The 24,298-nt window shown below is 44.8% G+C and overlaps 1 protein-coding gene across 4 annotated transcripts in view; it reads left to right on the top strand.

Annotated features, from left to right (window-relative positions):
• The window catches only part of LOC123755764 (von Willebrand factor A domain-containing protein 5A-like), a 273,896-nt gene that overhangs the window by 185,182 nt on the left and 64,416 nt on the right, over nucleotides 1–24,298 (top strand). For all 4 annotated transcript variants that reach the window (XM_069305549.1, XM_045738530.2, XM_069305547.1 and 1 more), the window contains 3 exons: nucleotides 10,995–11,081; nucleotides 12,191–12,277; nucleotides 12,980–13,147. In XM_069305549.1, coding sequence (XP_069161650.1) covers nucleotides 10,995–11,081; nucleotides 12,191–12,277; nucleotides 12,980–13,147 — 342 coding nt within the window. The remainder of the gene's footprint in view (nucleotides 1–10,994; nucleotides 11,082–12,190; nucleotides 12,278–12,979; nucleotides 13,148–24,298) is intronic.

Genomic DNA, 24,298 nt, shown 5'->3' with positions numbered 1-24,298 from the left:
TTTGTGTCTGGAGAGTTTCTCATGAGAAACATTGTGGCATTGTGTTAATGCCACATTACCCCTTCCACCTCACTCAAAGGTAGATATATAATCGGAGATGCGTAAGTTCTATTCAGTTGTGTATTTGTGAACTAAAGTCTTTGAAAATGTAATAAGTTTTACGAAACGCGCTCGTGTCGCGTCAGACTAGAAATAAAAATGAATTTTGGAGAATTGATTTTTGATTTACCTCCAACAGTGAAAAGAAATGTACGAAAGATTGAGAAAATTCGTGTTAGAATTATTAATCTTACTTTTTCGGTCATATTTAATAATATATGTCTACAAGAAAGACTGCTACCAATATATATATATATATATATATATATATATATATATATATATATATATATATATATATATATATATATATATATATATATATATGTTTACGGACTCGAGTCTAGCGTCCGGGCACGGAGCAGTGACGACAATGCCATCTGTGGGTCAGCTCCCGAAACCCCCTCCAAATGGACGACGCCATCTAGTGAGGACGGGATATACCGGCCACAGGGGCTGGATTCCCGTCTTAACCAGCTCATAACATAGCCGCTACTGACCTCTGGTGAGGTGGAGCTTAGACAACAACGCCATCTATGGAGTGGATAGGTGGACGTTTGTGTCTAAGCCTGTAAGTGAGGTGTCCTAGAGTGTCCCAAGTACTAATGACGTGTCTGATTACAGAGTCGACCTGGGACTGCTGTATTGGACAATGGATCAGTCTACCTAAGGCAGCCATAGTCTCTCCACGAGTTTGCTCTGAGGAAGCTGTGAGTCACCCCTGGACGGGCAATGTTGAGTGTGTTAGCCTGCCTGTGACGTGGCAGTACCAGGATTTGTCTTATCTGGGGGCTGGCTGGTGGAAGAGACTAGCCACTGTGGTGAGGAGAGTGATCTGCGGAATCACACGAGGCTCCTGCCTAGGGCTCGCAACCCTAGTATCGGTCATGGAGTGGCCTATACAGCGGAGCTGATTGGAACCTGCCAGCTACAGGCTGGATTTGTGGTTGAAGGCCTCCACGACGGTGCACCCAGTGGGACTGTGATTTGGCTGGCCTGTGGCCAGGGTAGATTCGCTGGGAGAATCAGAGGATTCATCGTGGGCCACGACGAAGAGAACCAGGGCTACTCATCTTGAGCACCGTGGAGCATCCTGTGTCTTCAGAGGAAGACTAATCTGTATATAATAAGTGTAGTTATAGCTACCCCGCGTGTGACTGATATATTTATTTATGGTGGTGGTAGCAATATATATACAAAAGCAGTGCATTTGTATCCCTTCCCCTTTAATTTACTTGCGTTACGGAACACACCCCTTGAAAGCCACTACTAACTTGGGGCCGGATACCCTAGCTCTAATAACATCAGAGAAGAACCCAGTTGTGACCCAATAGGGCCGTAACATAATTGGCATCCCCAGCGGGATCCGACCCTTTGTCAAGTATGTTTGACAGGGGTGGTGACGTAGCACAATCCCCTGTAAATAATTCCCCCTGTCTGTAACTATTAGGACATTATACGTCCTGTGCGGTGCTCGGTGTGATTCAGTGCAATATTGTAGAGTGCGGTGCTCGCTGTGATTAAGTGCAATATTGCGTAGTGCAGTGCCCGGTGTAATTACGTGCAACAGTGGCAAGTGAAGTGCTCGGTGCGTTAAGTACTCACCTAATTGTGCTTGCGGGGGTTGAGCTTTGGCTCTTTGGTCCCGCCTCTCAACTGTCAATCAACTGGTGTACAGATTCCTGAGCCTACTGGGCTCTATCATATCTACATTTGAAACTGTGTATGGAGTCAGCCTCCACCACATCACTTCCTAGTGCATTCCATTTATTAACTACTCTGACACTGAAAAAATTCTTTCTAACGTCTCTGTGGATACACCATAGAGAGTGGCACACTTAGTGCTTCTGCACCTTCCTTTAGTATCCATGGTGAGATTCTATCAGGCCCAACAGCCTTTGTCACATCCAGCTCCAGCAGACACCTTTTGACCTCATCACTGGTGAGGTCAAATTCCTCCAAGGTTGCTTGGTTTGCCGCCTCCTCATTTAGTGCAGGGGCTTCTCCTTGTTCTATTGTGAAGACCTCTTGGAATCTCTTGTTGAGTTCTTCACACACCTCCTTGTCATTCTCTGTGTATCTGTTCTCCCCTTTCCATAGCTTCATCACTTGTTCCTTCACTGCTGTTTTCCTCCTGATATGGCTGTGGAGCAGCTTTGATTGGGTCTTGGCTTTACTCGCGATATTATTTTCAAACTGTCTCTCTGCTTCCCTCCTCACTCTGATGTACTCATTTCTGGCCCTCTGGTATCTCTCCCTGCTCTCTGGTGTTCTGTTATTTCTGTAGTTTCTCCATGTTCCTTTACTCAGTTGTTTCGCTACCTTACATTCCTGGTTGAACCATGGGTTTTTCTGTTGTTTTTCGTTTTTCTCCTTTTGGACGGGGATAAACCTGTCTGCAGCTTCCTGGCACTTTTGGGTGACAAAATCCATCATGACCTGCACATTCTTGTCTCTAAATTCTGTTTCCCATGGTATTCCCCTGAGGAAGTCCCTCATCTCGTCATATTTTCCTCATTGGTAATTCAGTCTTTTTCCCTCCACTCCCATCCTTGGATAGGTTATCCCTTCCTCCACCAAGTACTCAAAGGTCAGTACACTGTGGTCACTCATTCCTATGGGGGCTTCAACTTTGACTTCCCTTATTTCTGACTCATTCAGGGTGAATATCAAGTCGAGTCTAGCTGGTTCATCACTGCCTCTCATTCTTGTGGGTTCCTTGACATGCTGGCTCAGAAAATTCCTTGTTGCCACTTCCAAGAGTTTAGCTCACCACGTATCTGCACCACCATGTGGGTCTCCATTCTCCCAGTCTATCTTTCCATGGTTGAAATCACTCATGATTAAGAGTCTTCAGCCATTCCTGCAGGCAACTGAAGCTGCTCTCTCTATTATATTAATGGTTGCCATGTTGTTCCTATCAAACTCCTGTCAAGGTCTTCTGTCATTTAGGGGAGGGTTGTATATGACTGCCGCTATTATCTTAGGTCCACCCATTGTTATAGTTCCTGTTATGTAATCTCTGAATCCGTCACAGCCCGGAATTTCCATCTCATCAAAACTCCAGTCCTTCCTTATCAGCAGGGCCACTCCTCCACCTCCTCTCCCTTCCCTCTCTTTCCTTACTATATAGTAGTCCTTTGGAAACACAGCATCTGTTATGACTCCTGACAATTTTGTTTCCGTTAGTCCTATTACATCAGGGTTTTCTTCTTGCACCCTTTCTGCCAGTTCACTTGCTTTATTGGTAATCCCATCAATGTTTGAGTACATTACCTTGAAGCTCACTTTCTTATATCCAATTTCACCCACACTCCCTACAAGTGTAGGAGGTTGTTCTATGGTCATTGCTACTTGGGTAGGCTCCTCCTCCTGTGAGGTAGTTGCCAGGGGTTCAGGGGGAGGTGGAGTGGGGGGTGGAGGGCTTAGGTCTTGCTCAGGCCTGCTTGGGGCAGGAAGAAGTCCTGGGGGTGAGGGAGCAGGGATTGCTTGGGGAGAGGGCACGCCCTCCTGCGGTGTAGTTGACAGGGGTTTGGAGGAAGGTGGAGTGGGGGATAGAGGGCTTTGGTCTTGCTCAGGCCTGCTTGGGGCCTGCAGGCCTGCTAAGTGCTAAAGTGAAAGCGGTGTGTTAAGTGCTAGTGCTCCATTTAAGTGACAATGGCAGAAAAAGCGACCATCGACGATCTGGACGACGTTCAGGCCTTTCTGAACAAGGAGGACTGTCTAGCCAGATTGAAATATCTGGGGAAACAGGAACTTGTATTAGTAAGTGCCTATCTGGAGATAAAGATACGTGCCAGTGATTCCCTGTGTGGAGATCTTGTCCAAGGTTCACAAGCATTTGAAGGCCGAGGAGAAACAGGAAAGTGAGGCACAAAGTACAAAAGAAAGTGAGGAAGTAGCTTCCGCTGAAAAGGAAGATAAGGGCAGTGACATTGACAGTGATGCAGGTGAGCTGAATATAAGCTTTCTAACTGTCAAAATGCGTGCCTTGGAAATAAATCGTGAGATAGAATGGAAGAAATTAGAATTAGAACGAGAATTAAAAGATAAAGAAATGGAGATGAGGCGTTTAGAATTAGAAGAAAGGAGAGAAGAGCGAGAAAGAGAAGAGAAACGAGAGAGAGAAGAGCGAGAAAGAGAAAGAGAAGAGCGAGAAAGGGAAGAGAAACGAGAGAGAGAAGAGCGAGAAAGAGAAGAGAAACGAGAGAAAGAAGAGCGAGAAAGAGAAAGAGAAGAACGAGACAGGCAAGAACGACGAGACAGAGAGGAAAAAGAGAGACAACATGAGCTAGAAGTATTGCGATTAGGCGGTGGGAGGCCAACAATGGAAACAAGTATTTTCGATCCGGTAAAGGAACATCAAAATGGTCCCGAAGTTCAACGAGAAGGAAGTTTCGAAGTTCTTCGCGGCCTTCGAGAAAGTCGCAGCCTCTTTGGAGTGGCCAAAGGAGAATTGGGCCATCATGATACAGTCCATCCTGACTGGGAAGGCCCAAGTCGCCTACTCCACGTTGACCCATGATGACTCCGGCGATTACGACAAGGTGAAGAAGGTAGTGCTCATGGCTTACCAATTGGTACCTGAGGCTTACAGGCAGAAGTTTAGAAACCTGAAAAAGACCTCGGAGCACAGGTTCACCGAATTTGCCACAATCAAGGAACGGCTTTTCCAAGAGTGGTGCGCCTCTCGGAAGGTGGAGACCAAAGAAGACCTCGAGCAGCTCATACTGTTAGAGGACTTCAAAGACTGTTTGTCAGGAGATCTGAAGACGTACCTAGAGGAACAGCAGGTAGAGACCTTGAGTGCGGCAGCCACCATGGCTGAGGAATACATACTGACACATTGGTCTTCCACTAGGTATGTTCCTAGGAATTACCCACGTCTGTTCGGCAAGCCTCGTCAAGACGAAGAGAGATCCGTCCCACAAAGCGCTGTGAAGACGCCCCCAAGTAGCCCTCGAAGGACTAGTCCTAACAGTCCGAAACAACGGAGTCCGAGGAGGAATATGGTGTGTTGGACTTGTGGGCAGAAAGGGCATGTAGCTGCTATGTGCCGAGGCAGAAGAGGTAGCGGCCCACGTAGGGAGGTGATGTTGATGAGCTGTGTGACACCACTAGTGGGAACCCCGTCCCTGATGACTAGTCAGGAAGGACCAAGATTGTTTTCCCCTCACACTTCAGGCGGGTATGTATCGAGTGATCATACTGGCAGATCAGTTGTAGTGCTCAGAGATAGTGGAGCAGCCCAGTCTCTGATCGTGAGAAACTCGTTACCCGAGGGAGTAAGTGTAGATGGGAGACAAAAGGTTGTCCTAGTCGGGTTTCCTAGGACGCGGTACGTTGCCCCCTTAGTGCCGATACATCTAGACTCGCCTTACTTCAGCGGCACATGTGCGTTGGCAGTAGTTGATACCCTGCCCATTGTTGGGATTGACGTGATACTAGCCAACGACTTGGTGACAGGTTGGGACTACAAACATCTCAAGGTTGTGGACGAGCCAGCCGGAGCAGGCATAAAGTCTGAAGTAACAACAGGAGACAGTGGTAATATCCAGGTACAGGCAGACGGACAACTACTTAACATGTTTAATTCTCCCTCTCACCAACAGGTTGACAGCATTCTTGCAGTCTCCTGATTCTTCTCCCAACAAGGAACATGCGGTTAAGGAGGCAGAAGCGACTGAGCGAGGAGAGGCCTCGTGTACAAACACCCACGGATACCCTAGAGTCTGGAGTGAAGGCATCTGAGTACTTGCAGTATGGCAAGGTACAACGTTCATTGAACCGGCCAGAGATTCCCCAGACGTCGGAGGTATGTGCGAAAATTCTAGTGCCCTCTTCGGTCCATACCAGGCTAATGGATATAGCCGGCTATGGACATTATAGGCTCATGAAACTTATCCCTCAGTTAGCCAAATGTTTCTTAGCGGTATTTTTTGTTCTCGTGTGTGTTCTCAGTAAGGACCAGTGGACGACCCGACAGATGATGGCTCCCATAAACATCGCGAAGAGATCCCAGGGATTAGAGAAGTGCACGGTGAGTGTTGCAGTCAAAGGAGAGACCTGGAAGGTGATGGTAGACACAGGAGGTATGCTAAATGACATTATGAGTGACTGTTTCCGACAGGTTGACACCCCCCACGTGATTGCTGAGCCTGGAGATAGCGTTATGCGGAACGTTGGTCGACCTGACGGTGGTAGAGCGAACACCATCTTCGTTGTACAAACAGCTCTGTTGGGACTAGGGGTGGGCCTAGTAGAGGCGTATGCTGTAAGTACTGACTTACCCACTGCCGCTGTCACTCTAAATTATCAGACCCCTGTATTCCAGGATCCCGTCTCCCTGAAGGACTACCGGACCGGTACCAGAAATGCCGTCTGTGACCAGCCATCAACGGTGCCACGACACAGGGAGGTGTCGATTCACCCCAGATCGCGTCTATACCGATCCTTACTCGAGGCACGCGAGATTATGCCCCTGCTTGACATCTCAGTGAAGGTGTGGGAAATCACATCAGGCAGGCCATTGCCTTACATTTTCAAGTTTCATTTATGCCAGAGTCTCTCATTAGGACAGCTTTTCGGACAAGACATCCTCGCCACTCCAGTTCATAGAGTATGTGAGTCCATTTGGAGTTGTACCAACGTATTAATTTGGTTTGCTTTTTCTTTTATAGAAACCTAAACCAAATTCTTTTGGTGGGGAGGTGTTACGGACCCGAGTCTAGCGTCCGGGCACGGAGCGGTGACGACAACGCCATCTGTGGGTCAGCTCCCGAAACCCCCTCCAAATGGACGACGCCATCTAGTGAGGACGGGATATACCGGCCACAGGGGCTGGATTCCCGTCTTAACCAGCTCATAACATAGCCGCTACTGACCTCTGGTGAGGTGGCGCTTAGACAACAACGCCATCTATGGAGTGGATAGGTAGACGTTTGTGTCTAAGTCTGTAAGTGAGGTGTCCTAGAGTGTCCCAAGTACTAATGACGTGTCTGATTACAGAGTCGACCTGGGACTGCTGTATTGGACAATGGATCAGTCTACCTAAGGCAGCCATAGTCTCTCCACGAGTTTGCTCTGAGGAAGCTGTGAGTCACCCCTGGATGGGCACTGTTGAGTGTGTTAGCCTGCCTATGATGTGGCAGTACCAGGATTCGTCTTATCTGGGGGCTGGCTGGTGGAAGAGACTAGCCACTGTGGTGAGGAGAGTGATCTGCGGAATCACACGAGGCTCCTGCCTAGGGCTCGCAACCCTAGTATCGGTCGTGGAGTGGCCTACACAGCGGAGCTGATTGGAACCTGCCAGCTACAGGCTGGATTTGTGGTTGAAGGCCTCCACGATGGTGCACCCAGTGGGACTGTGATTTGGCTGGCCTGTGGCCAGGGTAGATTCGCCGAGAGAATCAGAGGATTCATCGTGAGCCACGACGAAGAGAACCAGGGCTACTCATCTTGAGCACCATGGAGCATCCTGTGTCTTCAGAGGAAGACTAATCTGTATATAATAAGTGTAGTTATAGCAACCCCGCGTGTGACTGATATATTTATTTATGGTGGTGGTAGCTTTATATATACAAAAGCAGTGCATTTGTATCCTTTCCACTTTAATTTACTTGCGTTACGGAACACACCCCTTGAAAGCCACTACTAACTTGGGGCCGGATACCCTAACTCTAATAACATCAGAGAAGAACCCAGTTGCGACCCAATAGGGCCATAACAATATATATATATATATATATATATATATATATATATATAGAGAGAGAGAGAGAGAGAGAGAGAGAAGGGAGTACCACCTCTGGCTGGAAGAAGGGGGACCCATAGCCTCGGAGGAAACCACGCATAACGCATGTGAGGTAATCTTTAGATCCCCTCCATTACAGTTTCTGTGTGCTTTTCTCCTACCACCCCCTTCCTTTTTTTGTGCTTTATTATGTATTTGATGGTTACAAGATATACATGGTGGTTATATAAGATTACATGATGGTTACAAGATATACATGGATATATATATATATATATATATATATATATATATATATATAATATATATATATATATATATATATATATATATATATATATAAATATATATATATTATATATATAGTATATATATTATATATATATAGTATATATATATTATATATATAATATATGAATATATATATATATATATAATATATATATATATATATATATAATATATATATATATATATATATATATATATATATATATATATATATATATATATATATTGGTAGCAGTCTTTCCTGCAGACATATATTAATAAATATGACCGAAAAAGTAAGATTAATAATTCTAACACGAATTTTCTCGATTGTTCGTACATTTCTTTTCACTGTTGGTGGTAATTCAAAAATCAATTCTCCAAAATTCATTTTTATTTCTAGTCTGACGCGACACTTGACTGCGTTTCGTAAAACTTATTACATTTTCAAAGACTTTAGTTTACACATACACAACTGAATAGAACTTACACATCTCCGATTTGTTTATATCTACATTTGAGTGCGGTGGATGGGGTGAGGTGGCATTAATAGGGTACTAATTTCATCAACACAAGACAGAACACAAAACAATGGGTATTGAATGGAAGTGATTGTAGAAAGCCTATTGGTCCATATTTCTTGATGCTTCTATATTGGAGCGGAGTCTTGAGGTGGGTAGAATATAGTTGTGCATTAATTGGCTGTTGATTGCTGGTGTTGACTTTTTAATGTGTAGTGCCTCGCAAACGTCAAGCCGCCTGCAATCGCTATATCTATCGATGATTTCTGTGTTGTTTACTAGGATTTCTCTGGCGATGGTTTGGTTGTGGGAAGAAATTGTATGTTCCTTAATGGAGCCCTGTTGCTTATGCATCGTTAAACGCCTAGAAAGAGATGTTGTTGTCTTGCCTATATACTGGGTTTTTTGGGAGCTTACAGTCCCCAAGAGGGCATTTGAAGGCATAGACGACGTTGGTCTCTTTTAAAGCGTTCTGCTTTGTGTCTGGAGAGTTTCCCATGAGTAGGCTGGCCGTTTTTCTGGTTTTATAGTAAATCGTCAGTTGTATCCTCTGATTTTTGTCTGTAGGGATAACGTTTCTATTAACAATATCTTTCAGGACCCTTTCCTACGTTTTATGAGCTGTGGAAAAGAAGTTCCCGTAAAATAGTCTAATAGGGGGTATAGGTGTTGTGTTAGTTGTCTCTTCAGAGGTTGCATGGCGTTTCACTTTCCTTCTTATATACCCCCTATTAGACTATTTTACAGGAACTTCTTTTCCACAGCCATATATATATATATATATATATATATATATATATATATATATATATATGTATATTTATTTTGGTAGCAGTCTTTCCTGTAGACATATATTATTAAATATGACCGAAAAAGTAAGATTAATAATTCTAACACGAATTTTCTCAATCTTTCGTACATTTCTTTTCACTGTTGGAGGTAAATCAAAAATCAATTCTCCAAAATTCATTTTTATTTCTAGTCTGACGCGACACGAGCACGTTTCGTAAAACTTATTACATTTTCAAAGACTTTAGTTTACAAATACACACCTGAATAGAACTTACGCATCTCCGATTTTATATCTACATTTTAGTGAGGTGGATGGGGTGAGGTGGCATTAATAGGGTATTAATTTCATCAACACAAGACAGAACACGAAACAATGGGTATTGAATAGAAGTGTTTGTAGAAAGCCTATTGGTCCATATTTCTTGATGCTTCTATATTGGAGCGGAGTCTTGAGGTGGTTAGAATATAGTTGTGCATTAATTGGCTTGACGTTTGCGAGGCACTACACATCAAGAAGTCAACACCAGCAATCAACAGCCAATTAATGCACAACTATATTCTACCCACCTCAAGACTCCGCTCCAATATAGAAGCATCAAGAAATATGGACCAATAGGCTTTCTACAAACACTTCTATTCAATACCCATTGTTTCGTGTTCTGTCTTGTGTTGATGAAATTAATACCCTATTAATGCCAACTCTTGTTCTGTCTTGTGTTGATGAAATTAATACCGTATTAATGCCACCTCACCCCATCCACCTCACTAAAATGTAGATATAAAATCGGAGATGCGTAAGTTCTATTCAGTTGTGTATTTGTAAACTAAAGTCTTTGAAAATGTAATAAGTTTTACGAAACGCGCTCGTGTCGCGTCAGACTAGAACAAAAATGAATTTTGGAGAATTGATTTTTGATTTACCTCCAACAGTGAAAAGAAATGTACGAAAGATTGAGAAAATTCGTGTTAGAATTATTAATCTTACTTTTTCGGTCATATTTAATAATATATATATATATATATATATATATATATATATATATATATATATATATATATATATATATATATATATATATATATATAATGTCGTACCTAGTAGCCAGAACGCACTTCTCAGCCTACTATGCAAGGCCCGATTTGCCTAATAAGCCAAGTTTTCATGAATTAATTGTTTTTCGACTACCTAACCTACCTAACCTAACCTAACCTAACTTTTTCGGCTACCTAACCAAACCTAACCTATAAAGATAGGTTAGGTTAGGTTAGGTAGGGTTGGTTAGGTTCGGTCATATATCTACGTTAATTTTAACTCCAATAAAAAAAAATTGACCTCATACATAATGAAATGGGTAGCTTTATCATTTCAAAGGAAAAAAATTAGAAAAAATATATTAATTCAGGAAAACTTGACTTATTAGGCAAATCGGGCCTTGAATAGTAGGCCAAAAAGTGAGTTCTGGCTACTAGGTACGACATACATATATATATATATATATATATATATATATATATATGGAGTACACACATTATGAAGTGTTTGTTGTGTTATTTTGCAGGGTCCTTGCTATTTCAGGAAGGCTTCTCCTAGTTCCTCTTCAAGTAATGAGGTTTACCACCATATACCTGTAACGTTGCGTAACAAAGTAAGTTGGAAAACTGTAACGATTGTTTGTTATTATTTCATCTGGGTGAATGGCAGTGTTGTTGTTCTCAGGTTCGTGACCTGAAAGAGGTTTAAACGGTGTCTATCATTTCCTGTCGTCATTTAGCAACGACGACAGGAAATGGAGCAAATGATGACGTCATTTAGACGTCATCGTTTTCTCCGATCATGTTTTTTGAGACGACTACTTGGTGGGCCGTGTCCAGAACCAGATTCACGAACTCTTACGCAAGCACTTACGAAGGAGTACATCTCTTCTCAATCTATGACGGCTTTGTTTACATTGATTAAACAGTTTACTAGCATGAAAACTTGCCAATCAACTGTTGTTTTTGTTATAAACAGCCTTCTGGTGCTTCGGAGCTCATTAACTGTTTAATAATTGTAAACAAAGCCGTCAAAGATTGAGAAAAGCTGTACAGGTTAGTAAGTGTTTGCGTAACTACTTCATGAATCTGGCTCAGGGGTTTCCGGCTATTGCCGGCTCTAATATCAGCTGACCAGAGCCATAAATTCTTCCTTCACTTTGCCAGTATATGCTCCGGTGCTCACATGTTGCTTTAGACAGTGATTCCAATGTAACTGATGATGTCCAATGTCATTACTCTTGCAAAGACTGTATAATATTGTCAAGTCCATCTTTATTCCCTCCAACCCACTTCATTACATATTATTTTTGAAAATCAAATTAAAAATTTTATCATGTACTCCTGTCACTCATTTTGTCCAGGTCAGAAAAAGAGCTTCTAAATTCAACCATTGCTGGCCATTCATGCTGACTATCACTTTGTCATTGTGGTTTGCAGTTATAAACACTAGTCCTGTGTATCTCAGGTATAAACACTAGTCCTGTGCATCACATGTATAAACACTAGTCATGTGTATCTCAGTTACAAACACCAGTCCAGTGTATCTCAGTTATAAACACTAGTCCTGTGTATCTTCGGGGGTAAACTTGTGTATCGCTGTGAATTTTCACTAAGGTATACAGGCAACTTTATCACCAAATATAGTGTACTTTCAGCTGGGTGTTCTCTACACACATTCAGTTTACATAAAATATGTAATGTGTGTTCTGGTATTTTGCAGGTGCTTTTAAAATGTAGGAAAGCTCCTCCTAGTTCCTATTCAAATCAGCAGAATAAAGTAACAGGTCTCCAAGTACAACCTGAGAATGTAAGCATAATGTTGTTGCTTTATGTATTAGAATGTACAGCATGTATGCATATACACCTCAAGATGTGTTCTAAAGTCTGTTTTGGTATTTGTGTTATAACAACGTGTTATAGCACCATAGTTTACGTCTCCCTGTCAACAGTGCTGGTATTCTGACAACTGCACTATCGACCGTCTATATTGATGGTGCAATGGTTGGAGTTCCAGCGCTGATATACACAATCTTGTCACTGTTATATAACTTGTTCTATGAAGTAGTGGTAAGTGTGACTGGAAGCAATCACATTTGATATTTTCAATGATCGCTTCCAGTCACATTTACCCTTACTCCTTGACTGTGTACTTAGTATGTGTATGACTGTGTATTTAGTATGTGTAAAATAGTCAATAATCTAAACTCAATACCAAACAAGTTGTATAGACTCTGTTCAATGTGGGATAATTAATTACAGGACACACTTATAATATGACTTGGTCTCCCTAGATCCTAAATGTTCTTTGTCTCTGGTCTATGATCAGAGGCAAAGCAGCTGACTAGGCTACCTTAATTGTCTCTGTTCTGTGTCTCGGTTGATATAACTTAAATACATAACTTAAAGTAGGTAATTAGGCAAAATGTTATTGCTTTTCTAATCTTTCAAGGTGAACTCAAGAGAAATTCGACAATGGTATGCTTCGATAACCATAACTCGTGTATTGCAGGCAGAGGAGGATAAGAAAGCAGATTTCAACATTTTGAAACGTGGGTCCGATGCTGATCTTCAGAAGATTGTAAACTTACAATATTTTGATGGTTCGTGGCTACCCAAGGACTTTCTCGGACTCCTTGCACTGCCTTGTGATCGCATCCTTGCCCTTGGCCACATACCAGTAAGTCAATTTAAATTTCATGATCGAATATACATTATAAATCACAATGAGATCATCACAGTGAGATAGATCTATGAGAAAATATTGCAGGATGATGAAACATCGCAGTTCAAACAAAAGTGCGTGTGCCTGGAGACATTAGGAACGAGAATTTTATCCCATCACAAGGCACATATTTCCTAATTAACATTTTAATCACACACGTTAGTTATGGTGATGTTATTTATAAAACGGTGTGTGTTCTTAAAGCAGATTTGGATGATTGTATCAGCCTTCCTCACCAACTCGTCCTCCTAATAGAACATCGCATTTTGACGTATACTTTACCTTAGGCCAAAAATTGTCTTACTAGAAAATGGAAGCGGCTCCCGAAAGGGATGTACTGTACTGTGTTTTCTGGTTTGGGTCCTCTGGTGGGTTAGGATAAGAACACTTTAGTACGACAGTTTCTCGGCCCTGGAAACATTCACGAGAACAGGGATAACATAAAGATAAATTATACTTGAAATATTAACTTTTTTCTTTCAAGAGGCTGGGAAAGTGGACATCTCTCTCCACTCTCATATCTCTCTCTCTCTTATCTCTCTCCTCTCTGTCTTCCTGTCTCTCCTTTATTTTTTAAACCAAGACAAGGGGTCATAAGGGCTGTCGAATGAAATACCTTGTGAAACTGCAAGTATTAGCTGTCATCCTACCTCAGCTCATCTAAATCCTGCTCCTAGATAAGCCTGCTGCTTATTTCATGAGAACGTACTTTGAAACTATCCCTTAGGGAGCTATCACATAAGGAACCTGGTGAAACTTCAAGCAAGTGTTGTAATCCTACCTCAGCTCAATTGAAACCTATTCCTAAAGACCCATTTATTTTATGAGCCTGTTATATGCATCGGAAGGAATAGCCTTTATTCATTAACAACATTAGGAAACAATCATATAATCATGTAAGGAACAGGATGAGCCTGTAGCCAACAGTGTGCCAGAGTCTTCATGTGATCAGTTGACCTGATCTTCCGTGTATCAACCTGTTGAGCGAACAAGTTCCAGATGCGATTCAGCCTCGGAATGAATGATCGTTGATGGAGTGATGTTCTAAAGAATGGCAGTTCTAGCATGAAACTATTGAAGGTTGAGAGCCTAGTGTTATGGGTGGCAACTATTGGTAGTCAATGGAGTTGGGCCAGGTGTAGAACTTTGACCATATAAACCTTGTACATAACAATATGGCTACCAACGTCCTGACGGTGTTCCAGGCTCTGAGGTTTAGACTATTCCCACCAGACTAGGTCAAGACTAGAGATGAGCCTTCTTGCCCATCTTTCCACTTTGTCCAAATGTCTGATGAATGATGGGGGGGACAGACGATCCAGGAAAGCAGTACATACTCTAGATGAGAGCGAACTTGTGCTTAATATATGGTTTGATATCCCTTGCTGTAAAGAAGATATCTCTCTCTCTCTCTCTCTCTCTCTCTCTCTCTCTCTCTCTGCCTCCCTCCCTCCCTCTCTCTCTCTCTCTCTCTCTCTCTCTCTGCCTCCCTCCCTCCCTCTCTCTCTCTCTCTCTCTCTCTCTCTCTCTCTCTCTCTCTCTCTCTCTCTCTCTCTCTCTCTCTCTCTGCCTCCCTCCCTCCCTCTCTCTCTCTCTCTCTCTCTCTCTCTCTCTCTCTCTCTCTCTCTCTCTCTCTCTCTCTCTCTCTCTCTCTGCCTCCCTCCCTCCCTCTCTCTCTCTCTCTCTCTCTCTCTCTCTCTGCCTCCCTCCCTCCCTCTCTCTCTCTCTCTCTCTCTCTCTCTCTCTCTCTCTCTCTCTCTCTCTCTCTCTCTCTCTCTCTCTCTCTCTCTCTCTCTCTCTCTCTCTCTGTCTGTCTGTCTCTCTCTCTCTCTCATTTATTGTCATTTAGGAGTGTGGAGTTTGTTACCGTTGACCACAGACCAACGACCCTGCCAGTGGTGTTGGATTGAGGAATTAGTGATAGGGGTAGAAATCAAATTAAGAATTGACTGATGAGGAAATAAGATAAGTGCCTCCTTAGTGGCAGTGTATGCATTTTCATTTAAAGTAATACAAATATGGCTGGGAACCCACCAAAATTCATTGTTGGATTTTTCGCGGTCAAATTTCCCTAGATCACCTGTCCCTCACGGTCACCTGTCCTCCGTGGGCACCTGCCCCTCCAGGGTCACCTGTCCCCCACGATCACCTGTCCTCCGTGGTCACCTGTCCACCGTGGTCACCTGTCCCTCGTGGTCACCTGTCCCTCAAGGTCACCTGTCCCCCACGGTTACCCGTCCCCCGTGATCACCTGTCCCCCGTGGTCACCTGTCCCTCCCCCGTGGTCACCTGTCCCTCCCTCGTGGTCACCTGTCCCCCGTGGTCACCTGTCTCCCGTGGTCACCTGTCCCCCACGGTCACCTGTCCCCTGTGGTCACCTGTCCCCCGTGGTCACCTGTCCCCCTTAGTCACCTGTCCCTCACGGTCACCTGTCCCCCACGGTCACCTATCCCCCCACGGTCACTGGTCCCTCGTGGTCACCGGTCCCCCGTGGTCACCAGTCCCCCGTGGTCACCTGTCCCTGGCGGACACCTGTCCCTCGTGGTCCCCTTTCCCCAGTGGTCACCTGTCCCCCACAGTCACCTGTCCCCCACGGTCACCTATCCCCGTGATCATCTGTCCCCCGTGGTCACCAGTCCCTCCTGGTCACCTGTCCCCCGTGGTCACCGGTCCCTCGTGGTCACCTGTCCCCCGTGGTCACCTGTCCCTCACGGTCACCTGTCCCCCACGGTCACCTGTCCCCCGTGGTCACCTGTCACTAACGGTCACCTGTCCCCCACGGTATCCTCTCCGTGGTCACCTGTCCCCCACGGTCACCTGTCCCCTACGGTCACCTGTTCCCCCATGGTCACCTGTCCCTCGTGGTCACCTGTCTTCCATGTTCACTATCCCCCCATGGTCCCCTGTCCCTCGTGTGTCACCTGTCCCTCGTGATCACCTGCCCCCCGTGGTCACCTGTCTCTCGTGGTCACTTGTCCCCCATGGTCACTATACCCCATGGTCACCTGTCCCCTGTGGTCACTGTCCCTCACGTTCACCTGTCCCCCGTGGTCACCTGTCCCTCATGGTCACCTGTCCCCCCGTGGTCACTGTCCCCCTACGGTCACCTGTCCCCTGTGGTCACCTGTCCTCCGTGGTAACTGTCCCCCGTGGTCACCTGTCCCCCGTGATAACTGTCCCCTGTGGTCACTGTCCTCTGTGGTCATCTGTCCCCCGTGGTAACTGTCCCCTGGGGTCACTGTCCCCCGTGGTAACTGTCTACCATGGTCACCTGTCCCTCGTGGTCACTGTCCCCCGTGGTCACTGTCCCCCGTGGTCACCTGTTCCTTCGTGGTCACCTGTCCCTCGTGGTCTCCTGTCCCCTGTGGTCACTCTCCCCCATGGTCACCTGTCCCTCATGGTCACCTGTCCCCCATGGTCACCTGTCCCCCGTGGTCACTGTCCCCCATGGTCACCTGTCCTTCGTGCTCACCTGTCCCCCATGGTCACCTGTCCCCCGTCGTCACTGTCCCCCATGGTCACCTGTCCCCCGTGGTCACCTGTCCCCCATGGTCACCTGTCTCCCATGGTCACCTGTCCCCCCTGGTCACCTGTCCCCTGTGGTCACCTGTCCCCTGTGGTCACTGTCCCTCATGGTCACCTGTCTCCCGTGGTCACCTGTCTCCCATGGTCACCTGTCCCCCATGGTCACCTGTCTCCCGTGGTCACCTGTCCCCCGTGGTCACCTGTTATGAACCAAAATTCCTCGCCCAAGCACGGAGCCGTGAAGTCCACGCCATCTGTGAGTCCGCTCCCGAAAATCCCGCAACATGGACAACGCCATCTAGTGATGACGGGAGATGCCGGCAATAAGTGTTGGATGCCTGTCCTAGTCGGCTCGTGATGTAGCCGCTGCTGACCTCTGGTGAGGTGGCGCTTAGACAGTGAATGCCATCTATGGAGCAAAGAGGTGGATGTTTGGGTCTAAGCTAGTAAGTGATGTTTCCTAGTGGTCCCATGTAGTGTCCCCTGTACTGATGACTTGTCTACTTTCAGAGTCAACCTAGGACGGTTGTGAGGTACGTTGAATCAGTTTACCCAAGGCAGCCTAGGTCTCTTCACCAGTCTGCTTTGTAGAAGCCGTGAGCCACCCCCGGACGAACTCTGCTGAGTGTGTAATTGCCTGCCTGAGGAGTGGCAGTAACGGGATTCGCCGTATCCGGGGTTGGCTGGTGGAAGAGACCACCCACTGAGGTGCCGACCGAGGAGAGTATCCAACAAGTCACACGAGGCTCCTGACTAGAGCTCGCAACCCTAGTATTAGTTGTGGAGTGGCCTGACAGCGAGGCTGACTAGTACCTGCCAGCTACAGGCTGGACTGTGGTTGTAGGCCATCACAATGAGGCACCCAGTGGTATTGTGATTTGGCTGGCCTGTGGCCAGGGTGGATTCATCGTGGGTTCTGGGCCATGGAAGAGGAAACCAGGAAAGGTTACCCAGAGTGAGCATCGCCAAGTGTCCAGTGTCTTAGGAGGAAGACGAAGATGTATATACTGTGTAGGAATAATTCCCTTTTGTGACTTTAATTTACACATGGTGGTGGGAAAAAAAAAAAAAAATATATATATATATATATATATATATATATATATATATATATATATATATATATATATAAATTAGTACACTTGTGTATTTAATGTACCTCCCCCGTTGTTTTAACTTGCGTTACGGAGCTCACCCCTTCAAAGCCTCTACTAACTTGGGGCCAGAGACCCAAAAAACCATTACCATCAGAAAAGAACCTGGTTGCGTCCCAGTAGGGTCAGCGAGGCACAGAGTACAAAGAAGAGTGAGGTGGTAGTTGCCACTGAAAAGGAAGATATAGGTAGTGACGGTAAAAGTGATGCAGGTGAACTGAATATCAGTTTTCTAACTGTCAAAATGCGTGCCTTAGAAATAAATTGTGAGATAGAATGGAAAAAAATAGAAATAGAACGGGAAATGAAAGAAAAGGAAATGGAAATGAAACGTTTGGAATTACAAGAAAAGGAGAAGGAAAGAAGAGAAAGAGAAAGAGAAGAGCGAGAAAGAGAAGAAAACGAGAAGGAAAGACTACACAAGTTAGAAGTACCGCGATAAGGTGGTCAGAGGAAAACCACGGAAACAAGTAGTTTCGATCCGGTAAGAAATATAAAGATGGTCCCAAAATTCAACAAAAAGGAAGTTTCGAAGTTCTTTGCCGCCTTTGAGAAGGTTGCTGCCTCTTTGGATTGGCCAAAGGAGAATTGGGCCATCATGATACAGTCCGACTTGAGTGGGAAGGCCCAAATTGCCTACTCCACATTGTCCCTTGATGACTCCAGTGATTACGACAAGGTGAAGAAGGTAGTGCTCATGGCTTACCAGTTGGTGCCTGAGGCTTATAGGCAGAAGTTCAGGAACCTGAAAAAGACCTCGGAGCACACGTTCACCGAGTTTGCGACCATCAAGGAACGGCTTTTTCAAGAGTGGTGTGCTTCTCGGAAGGTGAAGACAAAAGAAGACCTCGAGCAGCTCATACTTCAAAGACTGCCTGTCAGGGGATCTGAAGACATACTTAGAGGAATAACAGGTGGAGACCTTAAATGCAGCAGCCACTATGGCTGAAGAATACATTTTTATGCATAGGCCTTCCGCTAGGTATGTCCCAAAGACCTACTCAAGATATTCGGCAAAACATAAACCAGAGGAGAAGACCGCCCCTCGTAGTGCAGCCAACTCAACCCCAGATAGTCCTAGGAGGTTTAGTCCAAAAAGGGACATAATGTGTTGGACCTGTGGAAAGAATGGGCACATGGCTGCAAGGTGCTGTAGCAGTGCTGGTAACAATCCACGTAGGGAAGTTATGCTGGTGAATAGTATAGTACCACCGGTGGCCACCCTAGAGAAGAGGAAAGAGTTGTTCGCCCCATATACTTCACAAGGGTATGTATCAAGTGACCACTCGGGTAAGCCCGTGGTAGTACTCAGAGACAGTGGAACTGTCCAGTCTCTGATTTTGGAAAAGTCATTACCCGAAGGTGTATCAGTGAATGGGACACAGAAGGTAATCCTAGGCGGTTTTCCTTCCACATTGTACGTTGCCCCTTTGATAAAGGTGCATCTAGAGTCCCAACACTTCAAAGGCGAGTGTAAGTTAGCTGTGGTGGATAGTCTTCCCATAGAAGGAATTTACGTTATTTTGGCCAATGACTTAGCCCTAGTTTGTTACCTAACCATCCCCTGATCATGGAAGATCCAGTGTGTGAAGAGACAAGTCCAATTGCGGTAGTGTAAACAAGGTTTCAGGGTCAATTCCAGGTACCATCAGATTTAAATACTTTGACTCTCCTCCTATCTCACAGGTTACGAGTAGCCATTCACCTGACCCGCCCAACCCGATGCCAGTTCCTGAATGCTGGACTCGAGCCAGTCTGCTAGAAGAGCAGAGGAAGGACCCTCAAGTACAAAAGTTGGCAAATACCATAGAGTCTCCTACGAAAGGAGGTGATCTGTACGTCTGGTCGAATGGAGTACTGTGTCGCCAGTGTCCACCGAAATACCCCCAGTCCACTGAGGTAGATAAACGGATAGTCGTCCCAACCGTGTTCCAATCTAAGCTGTTAGAAAAGGCTCATGCCGATAGATTTGCTGGACATGGTGGGGTTTCGAAAACCTTTCATCGACAAGCTAAGAGTTTCTACTGGCCGCACATGAAGAAGGACGTACGTCGCTTCTGCAAAACCTGCCACGCCTGCCAGATGGCAGGGAAAGCAAACCAGCCTGTCCCCAAAGCTCCTTTATGCCCTATTCCATCCATAGGTGAGCCCTTTGAGCACCTCATTCTGGGTATAGTTGGCCCGCTTCCGCCTTCTACCTCAGTTGTGCAGTCTCGTTTGTTTGCTCATTATATTAGATCGGGTTAGTAGGTACATAAAAGCGATTCCCCTTAAGACCATCACAGCTAAGTTCTTGGTGAAACATCTACTCTGGTTCGTCTCGCGATGTGGTCTCCCTAAGACCATTCAGACGGATCAGAGATCGAACTTTGTCTCGTTTGTTTCGCCAACAGATCGCCGACCTGGGAATCCAACAGATTACCTCCAGTGCCTACAATCCCGAGTCGCAAGGAGCTTTGGAGCGTTTCCACCAGACGCTGAAGGGCATGCTTAGGAAGTTTTGCTATGACCGGCAGAGTAAGTGGGTTGAAGACCTACCCTACCTCCTATTTGCGGTAAGATCAGTGCCTAATGAATCACTAGGAATCTCCCCATTCGAAATGATTTATAGCCACTCAGTGAGAGGTCCCTTAGAAGTGGCACGAGACCATTGGCTGGACGAGGAGACCGACGTAGACGTTGTGGACTGGCTATCTACAAATAAAGGAAGGTTGTTCTCTGCTTGGGAGATGGCAAAGAAAACCTTAGAGAATACTCAGAAGACCACGAAGAGCAGGTATGATAAGAGGACCAAACAAAGGGATTTCCTAGTAGGAGATCTAGTCTTGGTATGTACTCCCACAGTGACCGGAAATTTGAGTGCTAAATTTGTAAGTCCTTACCAGGTCGAGAGAAAGGTTACTAGTCACAATTACCTTCTTAACACTCCAGACCGCAGAAAGAAGGAAACTTTAGTTCATGTTAACATAATTAAAAAATATGAGGGCCAAGATACACTCCCAATAACCATGGTGACAATTAAAGATGAAATTGAGGAGGATGAGAATGTACTAACTAATTCCGAGATTCTGTGTAATTTGCAGGCAAAATTGACACATGTGAATGGAGGAGATCAACCATCATTGCTGAAAATGATCCGCAGATACAAGACACTCTTCAGAGATGTTCCAGGACTAACATGTCCTACAGCATGACGTCGTACTGGAGGAAGGAGTCTGGCCTATAAAGCAACACCCTTACCGACTCAATCCCTTGAAGAAAAAGGTGGTGGAAGATGCAGTGGAGTACATGTTTAAACACCATCTTGTAGCCCCAAGCACGAGCCCATGGTCATCCCCGATACTACTAGTGCCCAAACCTGGTAAGAAATACCGTTTCTGTATTGATTATTGCCAGGTGAATAAGGTCACAGTAGCTGATTCCTATCCTCTCCCCAGAGTAGAGGAATGTCTCGATGCCATAGGCAAAGCTAGCTACCTGACGAAATTTGACCTATTTAAGGTGTGACGATAATCTTTTTCAAGAGAGATTAAGCCTGCTCTTCCCTACCAAAAGTTACGTCCAGTTAACAAGTATAAGATGCTACATTCAAGATACGTCACTGGTAGCACAAAACGTTTTGACCAGGAGACAAAACGTACCCAAGATCCCCCCTACTCCACACACCCTCCACGCCGGCTCTTCGTCAACAAGCAAACTACCGATTCCAGCCTGCCTGCTCCTGATTGGTGACTCGCCGACCGCGCACCTGCACACTGCACCTCCACGCCCTCTACCTGAATCGACGTCGGAGCCCTGACCAGCTATCAAATTCAGAATATTCTTTGTGCTCTTAGAGTTGACATCTCTCTCTGGCATACTAAGCTCACTGGCTTGTAAACGAAGGGAGGTCTCAGCCATAGCCGATATTCTCAGCACCATTTTATCATTTCACCTTTATACTATTGTGTCTCACATTGTCTTTGCATTTATCTTTGTCATTTAATTGTATTTTTCATTCCCCGAGATTTTGTCTTTATTTTCATTTATGTTTAAAGTAAATATATTAAAGTTTCATTGTTCATACTTTGTGTGTTACGTGTTCCTCCCTCTCACTTACCACAGACAACAGGCAAGCAGTCTATCTTTTTTTTGTAAGTGTGACCAGGCATTGACAGCTGCCATTGGAGGACTGCCGAACATCAACTCTCCAACACTTTCCCATCACATTTAATGGGGGCCTGTCCTAGGAGCTTCACTCAGGTACTAATACCAGAACGTCAATTTGTGGTAAGCGTACTTCGCTTTGCTAAAGTTGCTTTTTAATATTATCATTAATTTTCATATTTATATGGTGCTGTGTGTATTGTGCATTCCGAGAGTAGCATATGGTGAGTGTGAGATAACTTTGGATTACGTGGTGACTGTAGGTCGCAGTCACTCTTAATTGGTCATCTCTCCCTCCGTGTTATTACTCGTGTTTACCACCTTTTGTCCCTAGGATATTTTTCACATTATCGGCAGATCATCATTGTGGTACCCTGGTACTTTGGTTTGTCTTCGGGTCAAAGCACCCTATCTTCTGCAATCCGACCGAATGAGGATAAGAGGGCCATAGTTCCTCAAGCACGGACTTCGTTGCTGAGTTGGGACCTCAGCAGCAGTTCTCGTCACCAGTTGACACTCGCACCCCTGCACGTCGGTCAGAGATGATGATATTTACTTAGGTAGGGAATTAGCTTTCTTTTTATAGAGCACAAAGTTCGCTAATTCTGTAAGTATCATATTCATTTAGTGGGAAACCCTTGCTTATGTCCTATAGAGACTCGGCAAGGTATGCCTACATTCTTGGACTACCTAATTCACTTTTGGAGCAATTAAATGTTTCATTTGTTCTATAAACTCCGTTTCACTTATTTAGTAGGATTTCCTTGCCCTTATTCTTTTACATTGAGTACCGGGTACAAGATTTCTTGCGATTTTCGTTGACTAATCATTTACCATCTTAAAATTAACATTAATTGTTAAAGATTAAAATTCCACAGGATAGTTACCAGTTGCCACTTTATCCTGTTTCTGACATTTACCATATCACAACTATATTCGTGTACATTTATTTGCTATTTTTTACCATGTTTCGTCTCCAAGCTTTCCGTAACGATCAAGCAGGTGAAATAGGGACCTTATGTCGTGCCAAGAGGACTGAATTACAAACTCTTGCACACTAGTATCAACTAGATGTTCCCCATGGAGCCAACAAAAATGAATTAAATAACTTAATTATGGATCACCTCTTAGATGAAGGGACAATTGACTCTGAAACTCACGAAACTTATTCTATTGCAGATAAAACTGATTTGGCAACTATGAAACTCAAACTTGAACTCGCCAAGCTCGAAAGGGAGCAACAGCAAGCAGCTCTACAAATGAGGAAAGAAGAAGCTGCAATAAGGAAAGAAGAACAGGAACGTGAAGTCATCCTCAAAGAACGTGAGACTGCAATACTCCGTGAGCGTGAGAGAGTACAGCTTGAAGCAAAACATCGTCACCTGGAGATGCAACGCGAGCATGATAAAAAGCAAGCGGATATGGCTATAGAATGTCGTCAACGAGAACTCACGTTGGAGACTACACACCTCACTCAACGCCAGCAAGCTACCGCCAGTCTTCCAGTAAGTTTCAATGTCTCCCATGCAAGTAAGTTAATGCCACCATTCGTTGAGACAGAGATTGATGTCTGTTTTACCACCTTTGAGACCCTAGCTAATCAACTTAGCTGGCCTGTTGATCAATGGTCCACCCTTCTCAGAGTGCATCTTACAAGGTAGAGCTGCAGTTACTCTCAGTACCTTAGCGTCTGAGAATGACTACTAGACCCTAAAGCAAGCAGTTTTGGACGCCTACCTTCTCTCCACCGAAAGCTACAGACGAAAATTCCGTGACCATCTAAAGGCAAGTACCACCACCTTTCTAGAATTTGCCAATACCAAGAAACGAAATTTTATGAAATGGCTGGAAGCAGCACATGTCTCTACATTTGCAGAACTCATCAACCTCATGCTAGTTGAGGAATTCTTGAGACGTGTTCCCCCTTCCGTCCGTTTATATCTAGCAGATAAAGAAGAAACCGACTACATCAAATGTGCGAAATCGGCTGACACCTACAGCCTCATCCACCGGCTGACACCATCACCACCTCCCAGTAAGAAGTCTTGGTACAGTTACGATAAAGTGAGTACAGAGGAAGCGAGCTCACAAATGTATTGTAAGTATTGCAAACTCTATGGACATACCATAGATAGATGTGTGAAGGCTCAATACAAGAGCAATGAATCTACTAAACCCAAACAGACTCCTCCTAAGTCCGGTAAGCCTGTGATGAATGTTGGTGTTCATGGTAATGATCTTTCTCTCTTCAGTAAACACCTGTATCCTGGAACTGTCTCTA

This window comes from Procambarus clarkii, chromosome 55 (assembly GCF_040958095.1).
Source record: "Procambarus clarkii isolate CNS0578487 chromosome 55, FALCON_Pclarkii_2.0, whole genome shotgun sequence".
Classification (NCBI taxonomy): Eukaryota; Metazoa; Arthropoda; class Malacostraca; order Decapoda; family Cambaridae; genus Procambarus; species Procambarus clarkii.
The sequence above is the reverse complement of the archived record's forward strand: the minus strand, read 5'-3'. Positions and strand labels throughout refer to the sequence as shown.